This window comes from Podarcis cretensis (genome assembly GCF_951804945.1).
Source record: "Podarcis cretensis genome assembly, chromosome: 17".
In the NCBI taxonomy this organism is placed as follows: Eukaryota; Metazoa; Chordata; class Lepidosauria; order Squamata; family Lacertidae; genus Podarcis; species Podarcis cretensis.
The window spans coordinates 37,523,851-37,548,313 of NC_137187.1; the positions used below are offsets into that span (position 1 = coordinate 37,523,851).

At 48.4% G+C, this 24,463-nt stretch overlaps 1 protein-coding gene across 10 annotated transcripts in view; it reads right to left on the minus strand.

The window, feature by feature from the left end:
* The window catches only part of CCDC120 (coiled-coil domain containing 120), a 43,737-nt gene that overhangs the window by 12,236 nt on the left and 7,038 nt on the right, over positions 1 to 24,463 (minus strand). For 4 of the 10 annotated variants that reach the window (XM_079960077.1, XM_079960085.1, XM_079960084.1 and 1 more), the window contains exons 1-2: positions 8,397 to 8,533; positions 1,040 to 1,185 (exon numbers count right to left, since the gene is read on the minus strand). In XM_079960077.1, coding sequence (XP_079816203.1) covers positions 1,040 to 1,088 — 49 coding nt within the window. In that variant the 5' untranslated portion in view covers positions 1,089 to 1,185; positions 8,397 to 8,533. Of the gene's footprint in view, positions 1 to 1,039; positions 1,186 to 3,606; positions 4,117 to 4,704; positions 5,422 to 7,422; positions 8,061 to 8,343; positions 8,534 to 24,463 lie in introns of those variants that run through there. The other 6 variants (XM_079960079.1, XM_079960078.1, XM_079960080.1 and 3 more) reach the window with 5 other exon arrangements.

Below are 24,463 nucleotides of genomic sequence, written 5' to 3' on the forward strand. Positions count from 1 at the left end.
ATGCATATACACATTACTTTACATTTACATTTACTCCTAAGAGTTGACTTCCCTCCTTCCTTCTTCTGGCTTTTTAATGTCGTCTCTACGTTTTTCACATTGTCTTTATTGATTTTGTATATTGTTATTCTTCTTTCAACTTTATCCGTACAGTGTCTATATACAAATAAATCTTTCTGTATGTACGCGTCTTGTTGTTTGTCTATATTCATTTAAAGATACAATTAGTTACCTTGATTGTATTTTACATATTAATTCATATTGTCATTAACATCCAATAAAGTTTCTTTTAATTTCCCATTATGAGGTTTATTTCCATTCTACTGATTTCACTATTTCACCTTATCCTGTATATAACATAAATTTTCCCCATTCTTTTTGAAATGTTCCATCGCCCTGTTGTTGAATTTCCCCCGTTAATTTAGCTATTTCCGCATATTCCATGACCTTATACTGCCACTCTTCTGGAATATGCGGAAATAGCCAAATTAACGGGGGAAATTTGACAACAGGATGATGGAACATTTCAAATTTCATGTTTGTATGGTAGGTGAGTTTCTACACCCACACACATACATAAAACACACCCTCCCTGTTTGTCAAGAGGCAGGATCAGAGTTCAAGGGCACACACTTGGGGTGCAAAGCAGCGTGAGGGGTGAGGGCTGGGGAGAGGGGATGTGGCTGAGAGAGTTTCAAGGGTCCCATAAAGGGGTCTGGAAGGCAACATTGAGCCCCCAGGTCCGTGTTTCCCCACACCTGAATAAAAGGGTCAGCGAAGGTTTGAAATCCATGGCATGTCCCAGATTTAACTCTCACAGAAACATACATTTCATACAATGTTTGTATATTCGTAATATGTATTAATGTTGAATTATTTGAATAATAAAATATTTAAATAAAAAATAATTTAAAAAAAGATTTAACTCTCACACGGTGCAGAAATGGGAGGACGAGGTGATCAGCCAGGCAGGAAGGGAAAAAGTTGGTTTTTTTTGGGGGGGGGGAGGGTGTCATCAGATGTATCAGTCGGAAGGTACCTGAAGAGCTGTAGCTGGATGAGTTGATGAGTTGTCCCTTCAGCTCCATGTCTGGAAGATTGGTTTGTCTCCTGCTTCCGAGGGAGGGGAATCACTTTGATCCAAGACCCACCTGGAACTCCCGGATGGGGGGCCTCAGCTGGTTACTGCCATAGGGAGACAAGGAGAGAGTAAGAAGCGGGTGTGATTCTGCGGATGTAAGCAGCTGAGTCATCTGTGGAGGGCAGGATGCTACAGGAGAGGGATGAAAAAAAGGGAGAGATAGAATCTGCCTGAAGTCAGTGGAGGGCAGGCAATATCACAAGGAAACAGCAAGAAAGTAGAGTAGCATCTCAGACTATGGAGGGCTGAGGAGCATGGGCAGAGTGCACATCTATTCAGGATTAGGAAAGCTGGGCACAGAGGAGGTTCTGGAGAGCCACTCTCCCCCCAAGAGAGGGTTTTGTCTCCACAGGAATGCTTTGCTTCCCTCAGCTGCCACTAGACAGGTAGACCTTGAATGGGACTGGCATTTCCAGGTTCTTCCATGGCACACAGCCAATGGTCAGAGCAGGGCTGGGTACATTCTTGTGCCCCCCATCTCCGCCATGGGGCACAGCGGGGCTTATATGGTATTGGAAAGGGAGGCAGAGCAATGTAGGCTGAAGCGTCCCAAGGGTGGCATTTTACCCAAGCATCGCTAGCCCCACAAGTGTGCTGGAATCAAGGCTGCACTAAAGGAGGAAAGAGGAAATGTTTCCTTATTATCTGAAGGAGCGTCTCCACCCCCATCGTTCTGCCCGGACACTGAGGTCCAATGCCAAGCGCCTTCTGGCGGTTCCCTCGCTGCGAGAAGCCAAGTTACAGGGAACCAGGCAGAGGGCCTTCTCAGTGGTGGCGCCTGCCCTGTGGAACGCCCTCCCACCAGATGTCAAAGAGAAAAACAACTACCAGACTTTTAGAAGACATCTGAAAGGCAGCCCTGTTCAGGGAAGCTTTTAATGTTTGATGTATTATGGTATTTTAATATTTTGTTGGAAGCTGCCCAGAGTGGCTGGGGAAGCCCAGCCAGATGGGCAGGGGTATAAATAGATTATTATTATTATTATTATTATTATTATTATTATTATTATTATCTCCCCAGGTCTTTCTTCAGGAACTCTTCCATGTACCTGAAGTGCAAGCTATGACAGCCATCACAGATCCACCCGATGGGCAGGTCCCAGAAGGAGACTACGATTGGCTGTGGGATCCCAGCCTTTCTCTTACATCAGGGCTGAGTTTACCTGTGGTGCTCCAGATGTTTTTGGACTACAACTCCCATCATCCCTGACTACTGGTCATGTTGACATTCTCACCATGAGGAGCGGGAGGACTTCTTGCAGAAGAGACTCCTGTCTCAGAGGATGCTCAGCTTCAACAGGTCACTCAACCTACTTCATGGTGACTAGGGGCTCCAGTGAGTACAGACAGAATCACCTCAATCTGGCCATTCCTGGACCACATTCTGGGGCTTGTTGGAACCATAACCCAGCAGCCAGGGATGATGGGAGTTGTAGTACAACAGCATCCGATGACCAAAGGCTCCCCTCCCATCCCTGTTCAGGGGCAGTATTTTGGCCAGTTTTGAGTTGCTGAGGTTAAGTCAGTAATTGTGGGGGTATCATGGATTAGGAACAAACATTAGGCTCTGCCAGGGTCAGACCACCTAGTTCAGCAGTCTGCGGCCAGATAAATAGTCCAGGAAACCATGTGAAGATAAACACCACCACCGCCATCTTGCTTGCCCCACGGCATCTAATAATCACAGGCATATTGGCTCTTGAATATGGACACTGCATTTAGCAATTACATTTCCCTGCTGTAGCTTCACTCTAATTGGCTAGACAAGCTTTTAAAAGCTATGGTTTGCCTGTCTCATGCCCCCGCAATAGTGCTCTCCGCTGAAAGAAGCGTTTTACATGTATTACGTTGATTGGTATAATTCAGGGTTTCCTTGACAGAGAACGAGACCCAGTTATTAGAGAGGGAGAGAAACCTGAACCTCTCCCTCGTACCTGAGGCTGGCTCAAAGCCAGCACTCCGGATGGGGTAGAAACTGAAGTGCCCCCACCCCCAGCTCCCCTCCCCTCCACCCGGCTCGCCAGTCAACTCATATGTCCACAGACATCCAGGGTGGGAAGTCTGGGGGCAGCGAGACAGCTGGCCAGCTCTCCACATTTCTGGGCCCGGGCCAAAGCCCACAGCTGCTTCCCTGCGAGACCAGATCAAGGCCGAGCCCAGCTGGGAGTCCAGAGAAGAGCCAGGAAGCCTCCCCGAGTTACGTAACTAATCCCAGTTGCAGCAGAGACCAGAACTGCTCTGGGCATGAATCACACCGAGAAAGACATTCACATCAGGTACAAGGGCTGCAGAAAGCGTTCCCCGCATGCCCTGTGGAGCGTAGACGCACCTTGCGCCAAAGATTCTTCTTCCTTGTGCCACAACACTTAATGCATTCATCACTCCCCCCCCCAACCCCAATTCTCTTTCTCGTACACATACAGCATTGCCAAATGTGAACCCACGGAGCCGAAATTCACACGCACGTCTACGCCTCAATGAGAAGATCGGTCGCGTTGCACGCCAGCGTGACGAACGTGGGAAAGGGAAGGGTATGGGGTGGCACAGATCAGAGGCTCTGCCAGCCTCTCCTCTCTCCCCCTTCCCTGCCCCAGGCTCTACCGCAGTCAATTCCTTTGCTATGACTGTTTAGTGTCAACACCTTTCTCCCTACCCCTCCCAGACACTGCTGGCGGCTCCCTGTTCCCAGGGAGTGGATGAGGGAGGGATCTGCTGTGAGACAGGGTGGAAGAAGGCAGAGCTGTTGCATGTACCCTGTGGTAAAAACAAGCAAACCTGAGCCAAGGAAACCCAAATTGAGTGCTGACAGCACATCAGCTCCCCACATATTCTATTGCTTTGCAGAACTTTTTCTCCTGAAATAAAATGTCCAGGGGGAGGGGTGTTGCTGAGGGTTCAAGGTGACAGCCTGGTGTAGATCCAGATCAGGGGTCAGCAACCTTTTCCAGCCATGGGCCGGTCCACTGTCCCTCAGACCATGTGGTGGGCCGGACTATACTGTATTTGGGGGAGGGGGGAATGAATGAATTCCTATGCCCCACAAATAACCCAGAAATGCATTTTAAATAAAAGGACACATTCTACTCATGTAAAAACACCAGACAGGCCCCACAAATCACCCAGAGATGCATTTTAAATAAAACCACACACTCTACTCATGTAAAAACATGCTGATTCCCGGACCGTCCGCGGGCCGGATTTAGAAGGCAGTTGGGCTGGATCCGGCCCCTGGGCCTTACTTTGCCTACCCATGGACTAGATCAGGGATCAGCGAACTTTTTCAGCAGGGGGGCGGTCCACCACCCCTCAGACCATGTGATGGGCCGGACTATATATATTTTTTTTGGGGGGATGAACAAATTCCTATGCCCCACAAATAACACAGATGCATTTTAAATAAAAGAACACATTCAACTCATGTAAAAACATGCTGATTCCCGGACTGGATTGAGAAGGCGATTGGGCTGCATCCGGCCCATGGGCCTTAGGTTGCCTACCCCTGATCCAGAGCTTTGTGGTGCTTTGAGAAAGAGCACATTAGTGGACCCCTCCCCTCTCCTTACCTGAGACTCCCTCCACCCACAAAGTCGTCTATCCTGCAGCAGAGGGAGCATTAGCTCAGGGGCAGAGCAGGCACACTTGGTGTGCAAATGGTCCTGGTTCAAACCCTGGCATCTCTGGGTAGGGCTGGGAAAGATTCAAATCGCTAGAGTCGCTACCCATCAGTATCAAGAATACTGAGTCACATGGACCGATCAATGTGACTCAGATATGAGGCAGCTTCCAATGACCCTATGAAAACACGCTTTTTTGCTCTGCTCAAGACTCTGACTTTCTCATGTACGGCTGGAATAGGGGCATTTGGGGCTTGCTGATCAGAAGGTCGGCGGTTTGAATCCCCACGACGGGGTGAGCTCCCATTGCTCAGTCCCTGCTCCTGCCCACCTAGCAGTTCGAAAGCATGCCAAAAAGTGCAAGTAGATAAATAGGTACCGCTCCGGTGGGAAGGTAAACGGCGTTTCCGTGCGCTGCTCTGGTTCGCCAGAAGCGGCTTAGTCCTGCTGGCCACATGACCTGGAAGCTGTACGCCGGCTCCCTCGGCCAGTAAAGCGAGATGAGCGCCGCAACCCCAGAGTTGTCCGCGACTGGACCTAATGGCCAGGGGTCCCTTTACCTTTACCAGCCTGTGGTTGAAGCACCAGGCCCTCTGCACACATGATGCAGGGGCATAGAATATAAACAGCCTTGAACTATGCTGTGCTAAAGGGGGCACAGTAATAATAATAATAATAATAATAATAATAATAATAATAATTTATACCCTGCCCATCTGGCTGGGTTTCCCCAGCCACTCTGGGTGGCTTCCCACAAAATATTAAAACATTAAACACTGTCTATTTAATGTCTACTAAAGATTAGAAGCTTCCCTAAATAGGGCTTCCTTCAGATGTCTTCTAAAAGTCTGGTAGTTGTTTTTCTCTTTGACATCTGGTGGGAGGACATTCCACAGGGCGGGTGCCACTACCGAGAAGGCCCTCTGCCTGGTTCCCTGTAACCTCACTTCTCAAAGCAAGGGAACCGCCAGAAGGCCCTCGGCACTGGACCTCAGTGTCCAGGCAGAATGATGGGGGTAGAGATGCTTCCATAGGGTTGGAATTTACCGGTATTTTCTCACTTGGGTGACTGTATGGCTTTCCCCAATCCAATTCATCCTTGTTTACGGTCCCGTAAAAGCTGCTATCATTCCTGTTTTACATATGGCAGAAACGGAGAAAGCCAAAGGGAGGGGGTGAACCCAGGCCTGCAGGGTTCTGAAACTCTTACCCCTGGCTTATTCTCGAAACAAAAGAGCAAATCAAGGTTGAGACCAGAAGAACAGTAGCTGGAGGGTAAATTCAGGTAGGTTTGAGGAGGAGGACAGGAAAAATAAAGAGAAAGAGGGGGAGGGGGAGGGAGGGAGGGAGGGAACCCAGCATTTTATGAGCTGGGATTGTGATGCATGGGCAGAGTTCAGCAGGTGGAGCCCTTCCCCGGAAATCCTTGCAACACCTGGTCACGTCATCTTGGCTGGCTGCCTGAGGCAAAGGTTCACCTAATCCCCAGACAAGAGTCAAAATGGGCAGGCCAAAACCTATCTTCCAGAGTCAGCAAGGTAGCAATTTCCTGCAACCCCTCCCCCCTAGATCTTGCCTCCAAAAGCATTAATTTCCACCCTGGAATCACCTCCGAGAGCAAAATATACCATCCAGGAATCCTGGCTTCCAGTCACAGCTGTTTTTGAGCCAGGACTCAGCCCCAGGACTCTTTTTCAATACCTGGGCTCACCCCTGAACACACAAAGCAGACAGAGCGCCTCTGAGCACGGGTGCCACAATCGGAGCCACAATCAAGCTCCACCACACATTACAGAGAAAGAGGATTTCAAGCTAAAGAAGGAGATTTCTAAGCAGTCTTAGGTCCCAGTAATGCCAGAAATGAAGAACTATTTCACATTTTTCCTCTATATTCCACAGCCCTCCTTACTTTAGCCAGCTCAATTGTTCGCTCAAGGCTTAATGGCTGAGGGAGAACTTGAACCTGGGTCTCCCCAATCTTAGCCTGACACTCTAACCACCTACACTACAGTGTTTCTCATGTGGTAAGAAGACCAAATCACGTACAGTACTTTGTTTCTCTTCACTGGGTCATATTGGGTTGGCAATGAACCTGGGGTTCAAGTCCCTGTTTAAGCCAATAACTCATTCAGTGGGTCTGGAACAAACCGGGACCTCACTTACCCTCAGTTTTCCTCACCTGTGTAATGGGATGGCTAGTGTCCGACCTCAGAATTGTACAGAAGCACAGTAGTTATCCCGGGCATTTATGTAGCGTTTCTGCATGCTGAAAAACCCTTGTGATATTTACAGCGACTTTGTAAAGTAGTTGAGCATCATTATTACTCACAGATAGCTCAGTTGGTAGAGCATGAGACTTAATCTCAGGGTCGTTTTGCGTTGGGCGAAAGATTCCTGCATTGCGGGGGTTGGACTAAATGATCTTTGTGGTCCCTTCCAACTCTACAGTTCTATGATTCTAGCTCTATACTGCAAAAGTGGGGGCTGGAGCTGGGAGAGAGCAGCTTGCCACCTGGTGAGTTGATGGCAAAGGCATGCATGATTCAAACCCAGGACTTTTGATTCATAGTTAGTCTCTTACAGCCACAAAGCTGTGCCAAGTCTATACATAAAATTAATGTACAACAAAGTAATTAGTGTTTGGAAGAGAAGCAGTGCCATCATTACATTTCAAATGCCTCGGTGATCAGGCATCGGGGATATTTCCAGCCTTGTTTTAAATAATAATCCCATCTGCCTGGGTTTCTCTCCCACACCCATTCTGAGAAAGCCTGTTGTAAAAGACACGTGTCTACTCGGAACTCTGATCCACTGCTGCAAAAGACACGCGTCTACTCGGAACTCTGATCCACTGCTGCAAAAGACACGTGTCTACTCGGAACTCTGATCCACTTCTGCAAAAGACACGCGTCTACTCGGAACTCTGATCCACTTCTGCAAAAGACACGCGTCAACTCGGAACTCTGATCCACTGCTGCAAAAGACACGCGTCTACTCGGAACTCTGATCCACTGCTGCAAAAGACACGCGTCTACTCGGAACTCTGATCCACTGAGTTCAGTGGGACTTCACTGGGGGAATAATGCGCACAGGACTGAAGCATCCCCTTCCCCCAAGTCTTCCTGCTGTGTTTTCTAAGGACAGAAAGGTGCGGCCAATTCCTTCCAAAGCCAAATACTTTTAAGGTTCAAGGAAGGACCCTCGTCCCGTGCTCAGCTCGGAGCAAATCCGAGCGCGCTCTTTCTCCTCCGGCGCCGACCCCTCTCTCTCCGCTCTCCCACCTGGAAGCGGCACCTTCGTGGGAAACACCCGCAACTTCTCCAAAGTTTCCAAGGCGCGCCCCCCACCTCGTGCCCCTTCGCCCCCAACTCAGGCTCCCCCTGCGCCGCCAACCCCGCCCGGCAGCTTAGAAATCAGGAAACAAAGCAGAAAAAGGAAACGTGGGGCTTTAACCAGGAGCTTCCATCCCGAGAGATGTCTTGGGGGGGGGGGTTAGGATCCCTGACCCCCCCCGGAAACGGCTGGGATCGCCCTCCTGCCCCGTCGCTTCCCACCCCCCTCCCCAAAAAAAAACTTTTGCAAACTTGCCCGAACTTTGGGCGACTCTAAGTGGGCGCCTCCCCCGCGACGCGCGCCCTCACCTCGCTCCTTCCTTGGCTGGTCGGGGGCGAGCTGGGGAAGAGGCCGGCGCTCCCCCAAACGGGCCAAGGGCGGCAGCGCTGGCCGAACCCGAACTGCCTGCGGAGGAGAAGAAGGCGCCGCCAAAGGCAGCCGGGGAGGGGGAGGGGCCACACCTGTTAACCCTCGCCTGGCCGCGGGCTGGCCAAGCGCAGAGGCGGGCAGGCCAGTGGGGGAGGGGATTTTGGGAAAGAGGGAAAAGGGGGGGGGTAGGTAGATCTTTTGGGAGGGAGAACCCTTCTTCTTTCTTTCACCCCAGATGGGCATGGGTGTGCGGGTGGCCGGCGCTCTTCACGTGCTCAGAAGCACCCTTGAAGGACAACTCTTGTTGTTGTTGTGTCCGACTCTTTGTGACCCGATGGACCAGAGCACGCCAGGCACTCCTGTCTTCTGATGACTATGAGGGCCACTCCATTTCTTTTACGGGATTCTTGCCCACAGTAGTAGATGTGATGGTCATCTGAACTGAATTCACCCATTCCCGTCCATTTTAGTTCCCTGATGCCCAGGATGTCAATATTTATTCTTGCCATCTCATTTTTGACCACCTCCAACTTACCCAGGTTCATGGTTCTTACATTCCAGGTTCCTATGCAATAATTTTCTTTACAGCATTGGACTTTCCTTTCGCTTCCAGGCATATCCGCAACTGAGCGTCCTTTCAGCTTTGGCCCAGCCGCTTCATCAGCTCTGAATCTACTTGTACTTGCCCTCCGCTCTTCCCCAGTAGCATGTTGGACGCCTTCCGACCTGAGGGGCTCATCTTCCAGCGTCATAACTTTTATATGCCTGTTGTCTTTGTCCATGGAGTTTTCTTGGCAGGGATACTGGAGTGGCTTGCCGGTTCCTGCTCCAGGTGGATCACGTTTGGTCCAAACTTTTCACTATGACCTGTCCATCTTGGGTGGCCCTGCACGGCATAGCTCATAGCTTCTCTGAGTTATTCAAGCCCCTTCACCACAGCAAGGCAGTGATCAATGAAGGGGTGAAGGACAACTAGCCAACCACAACTAAGGTGCCTCTCCCCCACCAGGAGGGGGCAGCAGAGGGGCCACCACCTACACAGGGAATGGGGACCGGGGATGGGACACATACTCCATGCTCAATTATCTGGTTGGAGGGGGTGTGGTGGACATGGTGTCCGCCAGATGTTGATGGACTACAATTCCCATCATCCCTGACCACTGCCCATACTGGCAGCAGTTGAGGAGAGTTGTAGTCCAACAGCTGAAAGGAACTAGTTGCCACCTCTGCATAGTAAACACAACCCAAGGCAGTTCATCCTTTCCAACAGGATGGAGGCACAAAACACATATGGGCAAACAGGCAGCGGATATACAGTGGTACCTCGGGTTACATACACTTCAGGTTACATACACTCCACTAACCCAGAAATAGTACCTTGGGTTAAGAACTTTGCTTCGGGATGAGAACAGAAATCGTGCAACGGCGGCGAGAGGCCCCATTAACTAAAGTGGTGCTTCAGGTTAAGAACAGTTTCAGGTTAAGAACGGACCTCTGGAACGAATTAAGTACGTAACCAGAGGTACCACTGTACAGTGAAGTAACACACAGTGTTATAACACACACATCTGCCTTTCTCTTTACTGCCCCGTGGGGCAGATTTATTTAAGCCTGGTGTAGAGGGTGGTGGAAGTAGGTTGTAAAGTTTCTGCCATTGTTTTTTGTGAGCTTGATGGGTTATCTTTGATTTCCTGGATATTTTTGCTTTTCTTTTTCTTTGCTTCTGGTTTAGTAATGAATGTAAAAGCCAAGTAAAAACACTCTTCCCAAAACCCTTAAACACGCACACACACACACACACACACACACACAGCACCCCCACTGCCCAACCCTAGCCATTGTTTAGCTCACACTGTGCAAAATCCGAGTTCACAGATCAATTCCAAGGACTGATTTAATGTCTGTTTTCAGAGATGCTCCTGCAACCATTGCATTGAGGAATAATTCCTGGAGGGGGAAAAGTTCCTGATTTCATCAGCTTAAACCTCCAAATGAGGTTGTTGTAGCTTTCCCTGGTTTGTAGCTTCCTGCATGCTGTTGTGCTACCCATTTGGATTCAAGGAGGAAACATGGGGAGGTGAGAGCCCTTTAACATATTTTGCGGGATGAACCAACAGGTAGAATTCTGGACTGGACCATTGCAGACCAGAGGTGGGGGGGATGCGTTGTTCACTGTTCTCCCAGATGAACAAGAAGCTTTAAAGCTGCCAACAAAACAGGGAAATACTGAGGTTTGCTGTACAGTATTTATGGAGCTGTGTCTTGCTGTTTTTAGCACAGGAAAGTGCTGAAAAACGGGGGGTGGGGGGTGGGGAACACCCACATCCCACACTGCAGTCTGAAGAACTCCAGTCCAGAATTCTACCACTTGGTTCTGGACATTGCGGGCCTGGTCTACTCGTGGGCAAGAACGGAGGTGGCAATGGAATGGGCTGCACCATTCCTGGAGGCCAGAAGAACTCCAGGAATGACTGCTGCTGATGCATTTCTTTAAAATCCTGCAGAAATAATGGCATCAAATAAGGGTAGAGGTTGCAGCCTAGCTTTCTCTCTGTTGTGCTACTTGCTTGCAAGGTAGATTCATTTGTATACCAAGAGAATTATGCTTAAAATGCCGCCCTCACGGTGATGCAATCCATTATACCTATTTATCAGCTTCGCATCCTGCCAAGCAGTTCATAAATCCTGCCCTCCCCTCCCCCCTCCGGCTTCCTTTGTATCCTCACAACACCCCTGTAAGGTAGGTTCGCCTGCTTGGGACTCTACCACTTCTTTCTGCTGCATGTAGGGACCTGGCCATGTACACAGATTTTAAAATGATACCATAAACGTGGCATCAGCATGTAGCAAAGGAATGTGGGAATCTGCCTTATACCAATTCAGACCATCGGCAACAGCCCCCCACCCCCCAATTTCCGAGACAGGGGTCTTTCCCAGCCATATATGGCAATGGTGGGATTTGAACTCGGTGCCTTGAGATAAAAGCCCTCCCTTCACCTTAGGCCTGTTGTCTATTTGCAGTATGGTAGCGCTGCAGAGAGCTTGCTGGGGAGACCATGCATTAAAAAGAAAGGGACTCAAAAATAACTTAAACAAGGTTTTAATTACAAAAAAAACCAAAAACTCCTTATACACTAAATACATCAACAACAAACCAGACCCAACCACCAACCCAACCCCCAGGGTAATGGTAGAGCTAGGTGCTGCTCCTTATATACTCCATGCAAATGCTGACACACCTTAATCAATGCAACTCAGCAGCACCTGCTATGTTTCACAGCTGTAAAGCTGGGTATCGTTATCTTGCTCTGGCCCTTGCTCTGGCCCCTTAAAGACATACACATTAGGTGGAACAATGATGAACCTTTACATTTAAAGTAACCATTCAACAAGGCCAAGCACCAATCGACCATAAATCAGTGGGTAAAGGTAAAGGGACCCCTGACCATTAGGTCTAGTCGTGGCCGACTCTGGGGTCGCGGCGCTCATCTCACTTTATTGGCCGAGGGAGCCGGCGTACAGCTTCCAGGTCATGTGGCCAGCATGACTAAGCCACTTCTGGCAAACCAGAGCAGTGCACGGAAACGCCGTTTACCTTCCCGCCAGAGCGGTACCTATTTATCTGCTTGCACTTTGACGTGCTTTCGAAATGCTAGGTTTGCAGGAGCAGAGACCAAGCAACGGGAGCTCACCCCGTCGCGGGGATTCGAACCGCCGACCTTCTGATTGGCAAGTCCTAGGCTCTGTGGTTTAACCCACAACACCACCTGTGTCAGACCATTGGCAACAGTGTCCCCCCCCCCCCCCCGCGATTTCCGAGACAGGGGTCTTTCCCAGCCATATATGGCAACCGTGGGATTTGAACTCAGTGCCTTGAGATAAAAGCCCTCCCTTCACCTTAGGCCAAGCACCAAGGGACCCCTGACCATTAGGTCCTGTCATGACTGACTCTGGGGTTGCGGCACTCGTCTCGCTTTATTGGCCGAGGGAGCCGGCATACAGCTTCCGGGTCATGTGGCCAGCATGACTAAGCCGCTTCTGGCGAACCAGAACAGCACACGGAAACGCCGTTTACCTTCCCGCCGGAGCGGTACCTATTTATCTACTTGCACTTTGATGTGCTTTCGAACTGCTAGGTTTGCAGGAGCAGCGACCGAGCAACGGGTGCGCCCCGTTGCAGGGATTTGAACTGCTGACCTTCTGATCGGCAAGCCCTAGGCTCTGTGGATTAACCCACAGCGCCACCTGCGTCAGACCACTGGCAACAGCGCCCCCCCTGCAATTTCTGAGACAGAGGCCTTTCCCAGCCATATATGGCAATGGTGGGATTTGAACTCGGTGCCTTGAGATAAAAGCCCTCCCTTCACCTTAGGCCACGCACCAATGGACCATAAATCAGTGGGTAACGTAACAATAATTAGTAATAATTTTATTATTTCTACCCCGCCCATCTGGCTGGGTTTCCCCAGCCACTCTGAGCAGCTTCCAGCACCTGTAAAAACATAATAAAACGTCAGGCATGTTGACAGGCTTGTGAGATATGCACATAATCTTCACCACCTGGAACACTCTCTTGTGAATCCAGACACCTTTTCATTCCTCAAACTCCTGAGCACCCCCTCCTCTAGCTCAGTCCCGCCTCCCTGCCCCCTCCCACCCCTCTGTCCCAGAGAGTGGTACAGCCCAGCTCTCAGTACTGCTGCCCTGTGTTTGTCTTAGCCTGGGATGAGATCAGATTCCGCACATTCCTGGCTCCCTGCCCTGCAGGTAGAAGCAGAGAGCATGAGCCAAAGGGCCCCAAAGCATCCCCAGAGTGACCGCCCTGAGCCTCTCGCTCCATCTAGTGGTTGTCTGACCCCTTTCACAAAGACCTGCCATTTATTTCAAAAGAACTGGTATAACAAGGGCCATATGGTTGCTGTTCCTACCACATTCTTACAACAGCAGATTGTTGCACAGTAAAGTGTGTTGCCGAGAGAGGGAGGGAGGGAGAGAGTTTCGGCTATCACTACATCTCGATCTAACCAAAACCACAAAGCTGCCGAGAAAAAAGAATCATCTCTCTGCCCATTTCCATCTTGCCACCTTCCTAGGAAAAAAGCAAGCTTCCAAGCTGACTCGAATTAACAACACCATGGGCATACAGTTATTTTTTTAATTAAAAAAAAAAATTATCACTAAGCATTTATACAACGCAGCTCAAGGATTCAAAGAACTTCTTGTGCTCGGTAATTCTTACTAGGGCTGCGATGCAATTTTAAGAAGACGTATTGATCAGTTAATCAGATAAATTTCAGGGCAAGCCTATCTTTTGGCTCAGCTACCAGATATGGCTGTGAATGTATTAAAGCATGTTATGAATGGTGCTGTTTTTGGCAGAAATGACCGGCAGAATCCGCGACCAAGAGAAAGAGACTGTGGAAGAAGACTGGAAGAAGTTTAAGACGTATCTCAAGAATTATTATAAAATTGAGGAGTGCTAAAATGCTGAGGGAAAGGAAGATGTAGAATTGCAGCGGTAAACTGTGTTTGATTTTAGGGTGGAATTGAAAAGGAGAATGAATTTATATTTAATTGGCTAAGAAGGGTTGCTGAACAATTGTTTAAAATTAAGGATGCAAAAAGGGGAAGGTATGGGGAAGTCCGGGAAAAGAGGTTTATGGAAATAAGGTAAAGAAAATATGACTTTTTGTGTTTGCTTTTTATGTTGTTTTTGTGTATGTTAAAAATTTGGAAATCAATAAAAATTTTATTTAAAAAAAAAATGAATGGTGCTGTTTTTAGCTCGGAAGCAACAGCTTGGGGAAAAGCTGCATCTCGGAGGCAGAACATCTGCCTTGCATGCAGAAATTCCAAAGCTCAGGTGCCAGGTAGGGCTGCATACACCTGTAAGAGAGAAAACACGCCACACTTTTAAAGGCAGTTACCCCTCAGGAGGGAGTTCAATCTATCATTTAATTTCAGTTCAGCATCATGATCCCTTTCTCAGTTCTGATCCATTAGCAGCCTGCGCCCCCCCCCCAAAAAAAAATGGTCCACAGAATGCCCTGCCAAACTCCCTGCAATATTTTGCAACATGCTGCTGCTACTGAGCTATCCTACCTTGCAATGTCAACTGAAATGTAGTCCACAGACCCTTAATTACCTGCCAGCTTCAGTCTGTTGCTCTTGGTTCAAAAAATGCATTTTCTCCAGTTACTACCTTGATCTCTCCAGGATCTGCAACAAAACCCCTACTCTCCATGGCTGAAGCTCCTGGGATGAGGAGGGGAGAAGAACGGGGGAAATGAAAACCTTTGTGTGTGGCTGGGTAACATGCTCAGAGGGAAAAATGGGGCTGGCTGGTCTGAAAAGCTAACAGAATTGAGCAGAAAGTAAGTCGGGAAATTATTTGGGGGTTTTATGAAATCCATTACTTGGAACGTGCATGGATATATAGCTTTTAAGGTAAAGGGATCACTGACCATTAGGTCTAGTCGTGGCCGACTCTGGGGTTGCGGCGCTCATCTCGCTTTACTGGCCGAGGGAGCCGGCGTACAGCTTCCAGGTCATGTGGCCAGCATGACTAAGCCGCTTCTGGCAAACCGGAGCAGCGCACAGAAATGCCGTTTACCTTCCCGCCGGAGCAGTACCTATTTATCTACTTGTACTTTGACTTGCTTTCGAACTGTTAGGTGGGCAGGAGCAGGGACCGAGCAACGGGAGCTCACCCCGTCGTGGGGATTCGAACCGCCGACCTTCTGATCAGCAAGTCCTAGGCTCTGTGGTTTAACCCACAGAGCCACCCGTGTCCCTATATAGCTTATATTTCCTTTCAAAATAATGAATCTTTTGGAGTTGTAAAAATCTAAGACCTTTCTGAAGTATTGTATATTATACAAACAAGTACAGGCTAGGATCTTAAGCAACTTCAACTTGACAAGCAAGCTTGTATAAGGATTTTGGCTTTAAAAAAGTGTAATAATAGAATATTAATTTTTAAAAAATTTAAAGCATATTTAGGTTCTTCTGGATATGGAACAAGTTATATAGAAAACCTCTGTGGTTCCTGCTGCACTGCACATTTCACACGCCAGCACATTGCTATTGTGAAAGAATGCAGGGGAACAGAGAATCAGAAACCATGTACTCCCACAGGTCACTCCCCAATCCCAAAGAACAGAACATTGCTTCCAGTCTGATGCCAATATTTTTATAGCCAAGAACAGCACAGGGCAGGCAGGTCTGCTAATATCTGATTCTGGAACTCAGATCTTTGATATCCTCTTCTTAGGAACAACCAAAGTTTTTGATAGAGCAAGCAAGCTTTTGACTTACACTGAACACTTCTTCAGGCTGCATGCTAAACAGAACATTTGTGTCACTGGTGAGAGAGAGTTATGCCACTGCTTTGCTCTGAAGACAAGCGCTCTGGAGGGGAGAGGAAAGTGCGCACAACACGGGAAATCCCAAGACAGAGTAAAAATCACAGTCTCTCCAGAATCACCGCTGTACCACACTACAGTGGTACCTTGGTTCTCAAACTTAATCCATTCCGGAAGACCGTTCCAAAACCAAGGTATTCCAAAACCAAGGCGCGCTTTCCCATAGAAAGTAATGCAAAATGGATTAATCCGTTCCAGACTTTCAAAAACAACCCCTAATGTAGCTATTTAACATGAATTTTACTATCTAATGCGACCATTGATCCATAAAATGAAAGCAGTAAATAATGTACAGTGGAACCTCAGGTTACGGCAGGGATCTGCCGCAACCAGAAAACGACGCAACCCAAAGTGTCGCGTCTGTGCATGTGCATGGTGTGATTTAGCGCTTCTGCACGTGCGCAAATGGTGCGAACCCGGAAATAAATCCGTTCCCGTACTTCCGGGTTTGCGCCAGTTGCAAGCTGAGGGTGACGTAAGCCGGAGGCAACGTAACCTGAGGCTCCACTGTACTGCAGTCACACAATCAATCAATCAATCAGCAGCTGAACTTGGTTACACACAGTCACAAAAAAAAAGAAAAAAGAGCCGCAAAAACAAAAACGCAAAATAAATAGCAAAAACAGACAGACCTCAGCGTAACACTCAAAATGGAAGCATGGCACTCAAAACGGAAGTGTGGTACTCAAAATGGAGCACGTTCAGCTTCCGAAAAAAGTTTGCAAATTGGAACACTTACTTCCTGGTTTGCAGTGTTTGGGTTCCAAGTTGTTTGGGTACCAAGACGTTTGAGAACCAAGGTACCACTGTAGTCAGGGGTGGTGCTGAAGCTCATATGTCACTTGCACGTGGAAAGACAGAGCAACTGAATTCACAAAGGGGACATGGCCTTAACACACACACTGTTCCCAAAACATCACCCGCAGCCAGCAAAGAACCCACTGCTCAAAGTTCTGCAGGCAAGGGTTCGAATTCTGCTCTGCTCCTGACAGTCACCACTCTGGAGCACAGCACACGTTTGGGAAACAAGGAGAAACCGACGCAACACCCTGCCCACATAGCTCCCTGGCCAGGAGGGTTCAAGACCCACTAAGGAAGAAAGAGACACTATTGACAAGCAGACAGGACATAAAACAAGGACAGACCCACCCCAAGAGCTGCCTCCTACTGTGCCTTGTTTATACATAGAGCACCGGGTTGAAGAACAGGAGATAAATAAAGAAATAAATTTTTATTTATATCCTGCACTCCCCAGCCAAGACCAGGCTCAGGGAGATTAACACCGAATATAAATACAGTAAAAATATTAAACACCAAAAACCAAACAAACAGTTGGTTAAAATATAAGTTTGAATACCGTTTAAAATGCAGCTTAAAATGCAGCCTCGTTTTAGTGGTAGCCCATAGATCAAAGCCATAAGGGGAGAAAACGTCAAATATTCACCAGGGGCAACTATCCATGCTGGTCCTACATGGGCCAGCAAAAGAGCCGAGGGAAATTTTATATACAAAATCCCATATTAGGGGTTCCATTAAAAAAAAAAAATGAGAGGGGGGTGTTAGACTGAGTCTAGCCCAAAGGCCAGGCACAACAGCTCCATCTTGCAGGCCCTGCGGAAAGAGGTCAAATCCCACACGGCCCTGATCTCCTGCGGTAAGGCGTTCTACCAGGCCGGGGCCAGAGCTGAAAAGGCCCTGGCCCTGGTTGAGGCCAATCTAACCTCCTGGGAGTCTGATGGGAGTCTGAGCCCCATAGGGGAAAGGGAGGAAGCAGACCCACTCGCTGTGGGTGGGTCAATTGTTATAGGGACATAGGAAATGGGTTTCTACTGAGGCTATGTGCACATTCGAGGCAGAAGGGGCATTTTCCTCCTCCCTCCCACATTTAAAGTAGCTTTTTTACGCGGCTGTTCACATCAAAGAGGCGGTGGAGAGCCCTTCGCCCAATGCCCATTACCCAATGCGTTTCCCTGCGCCAAACTCACTGAAGCTGTCCTCTGCGCATGGGCAGTGGCTGCTTGAAATGTACACCCTCACGGCTAACACCATGCGCATTTGGCTTCAAACACCAGCGGCGAGAGCGCGTGCTGGAGCCAGAGGAAGCGGTAATGTATGTGCCCAGCCTGAGTCAGGCTGCTGGGTCCATCTAGCTCAGAATTGTCCAAACTGACTGCCAGCAGCAATCCAAGATTTCAGGCACAGGTTTGGATTTAAGAAGTTCTTGCTGATTGCTTGCGTTGGTGCTGCGCCTTGCGCTAACCCAGATCCATACAGTGGTACCTTGGGTTAAGTACTTAATTCGTTCCGGAGGTCCGTTCTTAACCTGAAACTGTTCTTAACCTGAAGCACCACTTTAGCTAATGGGGCCTCCCGCTGCTGCTGCGCCGCCAGAGCACGATTTCTGTTCTCTCTCTTTTTTCTTTTTTTTTACTTGGTGGTTTCCTTTTATTATTATACATTTTATAAATTTCCCTCCAATTCTTCGTTCAATCCCGCATACAACAAATCATAGTTATTTTTTGACTTCCTTCAACGTCTCTGACAATCATCCGTAGTTACACCTTTAATACACATTCCCTTCTTTCGTATTGCCATTTTTCCTCCTTACTCCTATTATTTCTCATAAACAATACTTATTTTCTTTTTTTACAGTGCCTTTTTTTACAGAGCACGATTTCTGTTCTCATCCTCAAGCAAAGTTCTTAACCTGAGGTAATATTTCTGGGTTAGCGGAGTCTGTAACCTGAAGCGTATGTAACCCGAGGTACCACTGTAAGTGGGTGAAGCAGAGGTATTTTGAGGCAGAGAACCAAGCGAATCTTGTTTGGAAATACAAAACCAGCAATTATTCAGCGGAAGCCTGGGCTGTTTTCCTCCATACCTGCAGTGCTTTCTCTCGCCACCAAAAACAGACCCTCTGCAAATAAGTGTTGTTTGGGGGGGGGGGCGGGGGGGGGAAATGTTGAAAGAGGAAACGGTCCTTATGACACAGCAATGCCCCCTAGTGATTGTCTTATTTCTTGCAGCAGAAAAGTGCCTATTGATCAGGTCTTTTGGGCCTTGATCTATAACGTGGCCTGCCCTGCTAAACTCTTCCTTGTACTCATCTCCAGCCTATCAGAAATATTCCCAGCAGAAGACAGAACAGCAAGTCCAGCACCTATTTAGCTTTCCCACACAGACAAGTCTCTACTGATAACAGAAATAGCCAAGCCTCAATATGCAGTATATAATGGTCATTTTGTCGTATTTGTGGCTTGTTATTGTTGACTCTCCTCCCCCCACTTTCTCTCCGTTCACTTCTTTCTTTCCTTCCTTCCTTCTTTCCTTCCTTCCTTCTTTCCTTCCTTCCTTCTTTCCCTTATGTTCTGGTTTTCAGGTGTAAAAATGGCTACAAAAGCTCAAAATCACTATTTTTGGGGTTGGTCTCCCCCAAAAAGCTCAATAATTTTGGTGGTTTCCTAAAAAAAATGAATTTTACTTTTTGAAATATGCCAACCCTGCCCTGATCGCCTCTTCCGCCATCAAACTGTAAGGTTTCTGGAACCAGACTTTTTCGTGTGCATGGAAACTCTGTGAATCACTGTGTACATTGATGGGTCTATATTAAAAGGCGAATCTTAATATTTATAATATACAGCTGCCCACCCTCTCTGCTTCCGACATAACGCTAATTCCTTTATCCAGAGATAAATAGTAAAAAAAGGCCATCTTGCCTGTTTTGTATTTTCCTTTTAACATGGAATCACAATGGCTGGGGTCACTCCCACCCTTCTCTTTCTTACTTTGCGTGACGGGTGGAAAAGAAACAAATGACATCAGTTCAGCTCTGGAGTTATTTAGGTTCTTTGCTTTCTTTCTTTCCCCAAGCCGGAAAAGGAATCATGTGAAATAAACCTTCCCTGGCTAATTCTCTTCCCAGTGCACTTGCAGCGCTTGGGGTTTCCTGCCACAGGAAACTTGCTTTGCTGGCTGCAGGCAAGTGAACAAAGCTCTCCCGGATCCTCCCACGCCAGCCCCCCCCCTCCTTTGGTCAATAACGGGAACCAACAGCATCTTGCAACCCTTCCCTAACTCTCCAACTTGAGAGGCACCGCGGCAGCCGGTGAGGGATCGACGTCATAAATCGCCAGCTCCTACCCTCAGAGGAGGCTGCATCAAGGATAAGCAGATTCCAGAACCCGCCATCGCTCTCCACCTTCTCTGGAAAACGCAGTCTTCTATGTCTGCCGGTGCCATCGTGAATGCAGCCCGCCCCCCAGCTGTAGCTGGACCCCAACCCCCACCAACACGATCAGGGATGATGACAGCCGGAGTCCAGCAGCAAGGGGAGGGCCTTCTGGCGGTTCCTTCACTGCGAGAAGCGAAGTTACAGGGAACCAGGCAGAGGGCCTTCTTGGTAGTGGCACCCTCCCTGTGGAACACCCTCCCACCAGATGTCAAAAAGATAAACAACTACCTGACGTTTAGAAGACATCTGAAGGCAGCCCTGCTTAGGGAAGCTTTGAATGACTGATGTTTTAATGTACAGTCATACCTCGGGTTACACATGCTTCAGGTTGTGTTTTTTCGGGTTGCGGACTGCCGAAACCCAGAAGTACCGGAACGGGTTACTTCCGGGTTTCGGCGGTCGCGCATGCACAGATGCGCTAAATTGTGCATGTGCAGATGCGCCGAATCGCAACCCAAGTGTCCACTGTATTTTAAATCTTTTGTTGGAAGCCGCCCAGAGTGGCTGGGGAAACCCAGCCAGATGGGCGGGGTATAAATATATTATTATTATTATTATTATTATTATTATTATTATTATTACAGTGGTGCCCCGCAAGACGAATGCCTCGCAAGACGGAAAACTCGCTAGACGAAAGAGTTTTCCGTTTTGGAGGTGCTTCACAAAACGAATTTCCTATGGGCTTGCTTCACAAGACGAAAATGTCTTGCGGGTTTTTTCCCCTCCCCCCCTTTTTCTAAGCCGCTTATCAGCTAGCCCGATAAGCCGCTAAAAGCCGCTAAGCCGCTAATAGCGCTAATCCGCTAAGCCGTCAATGGGCTTGCTTTGCAAGACAAAAAAAACCACTAGACGAAGAGAATCGCAGAACGGATTCTTTTCGTCTTGCGAGGCACCACTGTATTTTTGATCCTTGCTGGGCTACAGTGTTGGGGCTCCTGAGAAGGGCCAGGTTAAAGATTCAAATCAATTCTTGATCTGGGAATCCTTCCAGGCTGGTGCTGATTCCATTCCATATTGTTTGTGCTGTGTTTGAGGCACCCAAGCGACCTCTCTGGGGTGCAAGCCTGGGCAGTGTGTATGGAGGTCCTGAGATGCCCAGACAAGACCCTCCTCTTGGCCTCTCTGATGTGGTCCAAAGGAAAGCAGAGCAAGACGTTTGGCACCAGCTTGATTGCCGGAAGGAGGCACACGAGGCACCATCCAACCGCCTTAGGGACTCCACTCCAGATTTGTGTAGACTTTACTCCTTAGCTTTTTTTTCTCCTGAAGTTGTCACACAAAGCAGTGGGTACTGACTGTCCCTCAGAGTTTGCTCCCAAAGTGTGCTGGGCCCAGGGGTAACCCATGAAACGCGGTCCAGGTCCAGTCCAGAATCTGAAGGTTCTGCCAGGAGTCAGTCTGACAGGGCCAAGGCAGGACACAAGTTAGGAAACCAGGCAAGGACAGGTGCAGGATCTAGCATACAGCAATGTTGCTCCTGCAACCTGGGGCGGGGTCTGACAGCCTTTTATCTTTGTCAGGGTAATGGCCGGTCCTGATCCCCCGGCGACTCACCTCCCTGTCTCGCCCGAAGGTGAGCACTCCTCCTGCGAGTACTCAGGTCTCTCCTTCTCTCAGACCTTAGTCTCTGCAGCTTGGGAGACGTCAGTGGGTTACTAGACCCAGGGGCCGCCTCAGCCTCCTCTGACCCAACTGGTAGTGGAGCAGCTGTGAGCGATGGCCCAGCTGAAGGCAACGAGGTAATCCCTACATCTGGAGCCAGGGCAGGCTCAGGCCCCTGACTCGGCCCAGCTGGTGCTTGTTGCAGGGGAACCTGGCAGACTGGGACTCTTCAGGATCAGGCCCCAGACTTGGTTCAGATGATGCCTGAGGCAAAGGATCTGGTGCGGACTGAAACTCCTCTGGTTCCGAGTCCGAGCCTGAGCCAGAGTCCCAGGCCATCACACAAAGCTTTTCTCACAAATGACAACAGCTACAAGGCAGTGAAGGCTTTCCTTCTCCTAGATGGGCTATGGTACCTTCCCAGGTTGACAAGCCTCATCTGCCCCTCATTTCCCTACAGCACATTCAGTAACTGCCTTCTTGACTGTTGGACCCGCTATCCGTCTCGTCCACTCAATCTACCGCTGCCCGCCCTCCATCACATCCCAGCAAATTCAGGCTCGGCAGTTCTCTCCAACTGGAAAGTCTTTCACAATGAACCACCCCCCAAAGATCCGGCTTTTCGCAATAAGGAAAGTAACTGGGGAAAGGCACCAAAAAAAAGTGTGCGGCAATACATGCTTTGATGCAGCAGCGTCTAACCTCCCCGCAAACGAATCAGGATGAACGCTCAATAAACAGGCCACCCAGAAGCGGGCCAGGTAACATCAGAGTTACCGTCTCTCAGCCTGACTCGCCTAACAAGGATGTTGTGAAAATAAAATGGAGAGGTGGGTAGTGAGTTCGTGGGGGGGGGGGGAGATACAAATCAATATACTTCATCTGTAAGCAGCTGCCTCATTAGGCGAGGAATTACTGTATAAACAATGGCCTCCATCCCAAAAGCAGCTGCCACACACACTCGCTAAATGCATCTTAAAGGCAGGCTTCAAGGCTTCCCATCCACAAACATATTCACTGTAATATTGGGGCAGAAGAAGAAGCAGCAGCAGCTGCCTGCTGGCGGCCACGAGACTTGGGTACCACCAATGCTCAGCAAAAGGTCCTGATTCAGCAACTACACTTAACAACCGTGATCCAAAATGCTGCCCCAAAAAGGTTAACGGAATTTGCCACCTGGTTTGACTCTGAGTGCAGACAGGCAAAGGGACACCTGCAGAGAGCTTACCATAGATATAGGACCTCCAGGTTGCCTCTCTTATTTACTGCATACGTTTCTCTTAGATGGAAGTACAAACAACTAATTAAATGGAAAAGACAGAGAGCCAAAAGAAACTCCTGGTACAGCCTAATAAAGGCCTCGCACATCTGTAATGTTTTATGGTTGCTATGACCATTGGCTAATGCGAATAAAGTTTTATCTATCTATCCTGATTCAGCAATTGTGGTAACACAAGGGGCCACAGTGATTTTAAAGATACAGGGATGCGGGTGGTGCTGTGGGTTAAACCACAGAGCCTAGGTCGGCGGTTCGAATTCCCACGACGGGGTGAGCTCCCGTTGTTTGGTCCCAGCTCCTGCCAACCTAGCAGTTTGAAAGCACGTCCAGGTGCAAGTAGATAAATAGGTATCGCTCCGGTGGGAAGGTATACGGCGTTTTCGTGCGCTGCTCTGATTTGCCAGAAGCAGCTTAGTCATGCTGGCCACATGACCCAGAAGCTGTACGCCGGCTCCCTTAGGGCAATAAAGCGAGATGAGCGCCGCAACCCCAGAGTCGGCCACGACTGGACCTAATGGTCAGTGGTCCCTTTACCTTTTAAGGGTGGGATGGCCAACCTGTGGTTAACATCTGGAGGTCCACAGTTAACCACCCCTTGTTCCTCGGTGTGGAAAATCTGAGGAAACATGAAACTACAATCACGTAGCTTTCAACCTGCTCTCCGGTCTGCCTTGGCCTCAGACAGTGACAACCAGATTACTACCTGCCTGGCTCAAATGTGGTTGTGCCTCTGGACTGCCAGGAATCAAATCCATCTCTACACATGGTACCACTCAGAGGATTTTTCTCCTGGGAGAAATTCTTTCCAATAGCTGATGGCAAGGATGAAATCTGCTCCCCATTCTGAGATAAACCCTGTAGCAACTGACCATTGGAAGCTGGGATCCTTCATACATCCCTTTTGCTATTCTAGCCCATGTCAACAAATGTAATCAGGAGGTCTTTTGTCTAAATGCAAATGGACTCTGGGAAAGTGTGTGGATAATTAATTAGAAGGTCTGCAAGGTTATACCTCCTTGCAAGCGGGGAATGTAGGTAATTAAGACTTTGTGTGTCATCCATGGCTAAAGACATGTGTCCACAACAAAACAGGAATTAGCTCCACCAACTATGTGCTATGGATGTAGTTAACCCCTCTGAACCAATTGTTGTGTCATTATACTTCATTATATGCTTTAAATAAAGTGCTCTGACCATCAGACATTCTGGTCCGCGACCAGTAACAGTTACAATCTACGTGCCCACTTATCATGTTTAGTATTGCTGTTATTATTAATCACCATGATAATCTGATTTAATATGCATACACATTATAATTAAGGTGTCTTTTCCAAGCACACAAAATGCCCTGTGTGGTGGAGACACATCACTAAACGTATGGCCATCTCCCAGTTAACCAATGTTCAAAATGTTCAATTACACTAGTATTATCCGGCATTGTATTTATGGGCCAAAGAGAAGCAAACTGTT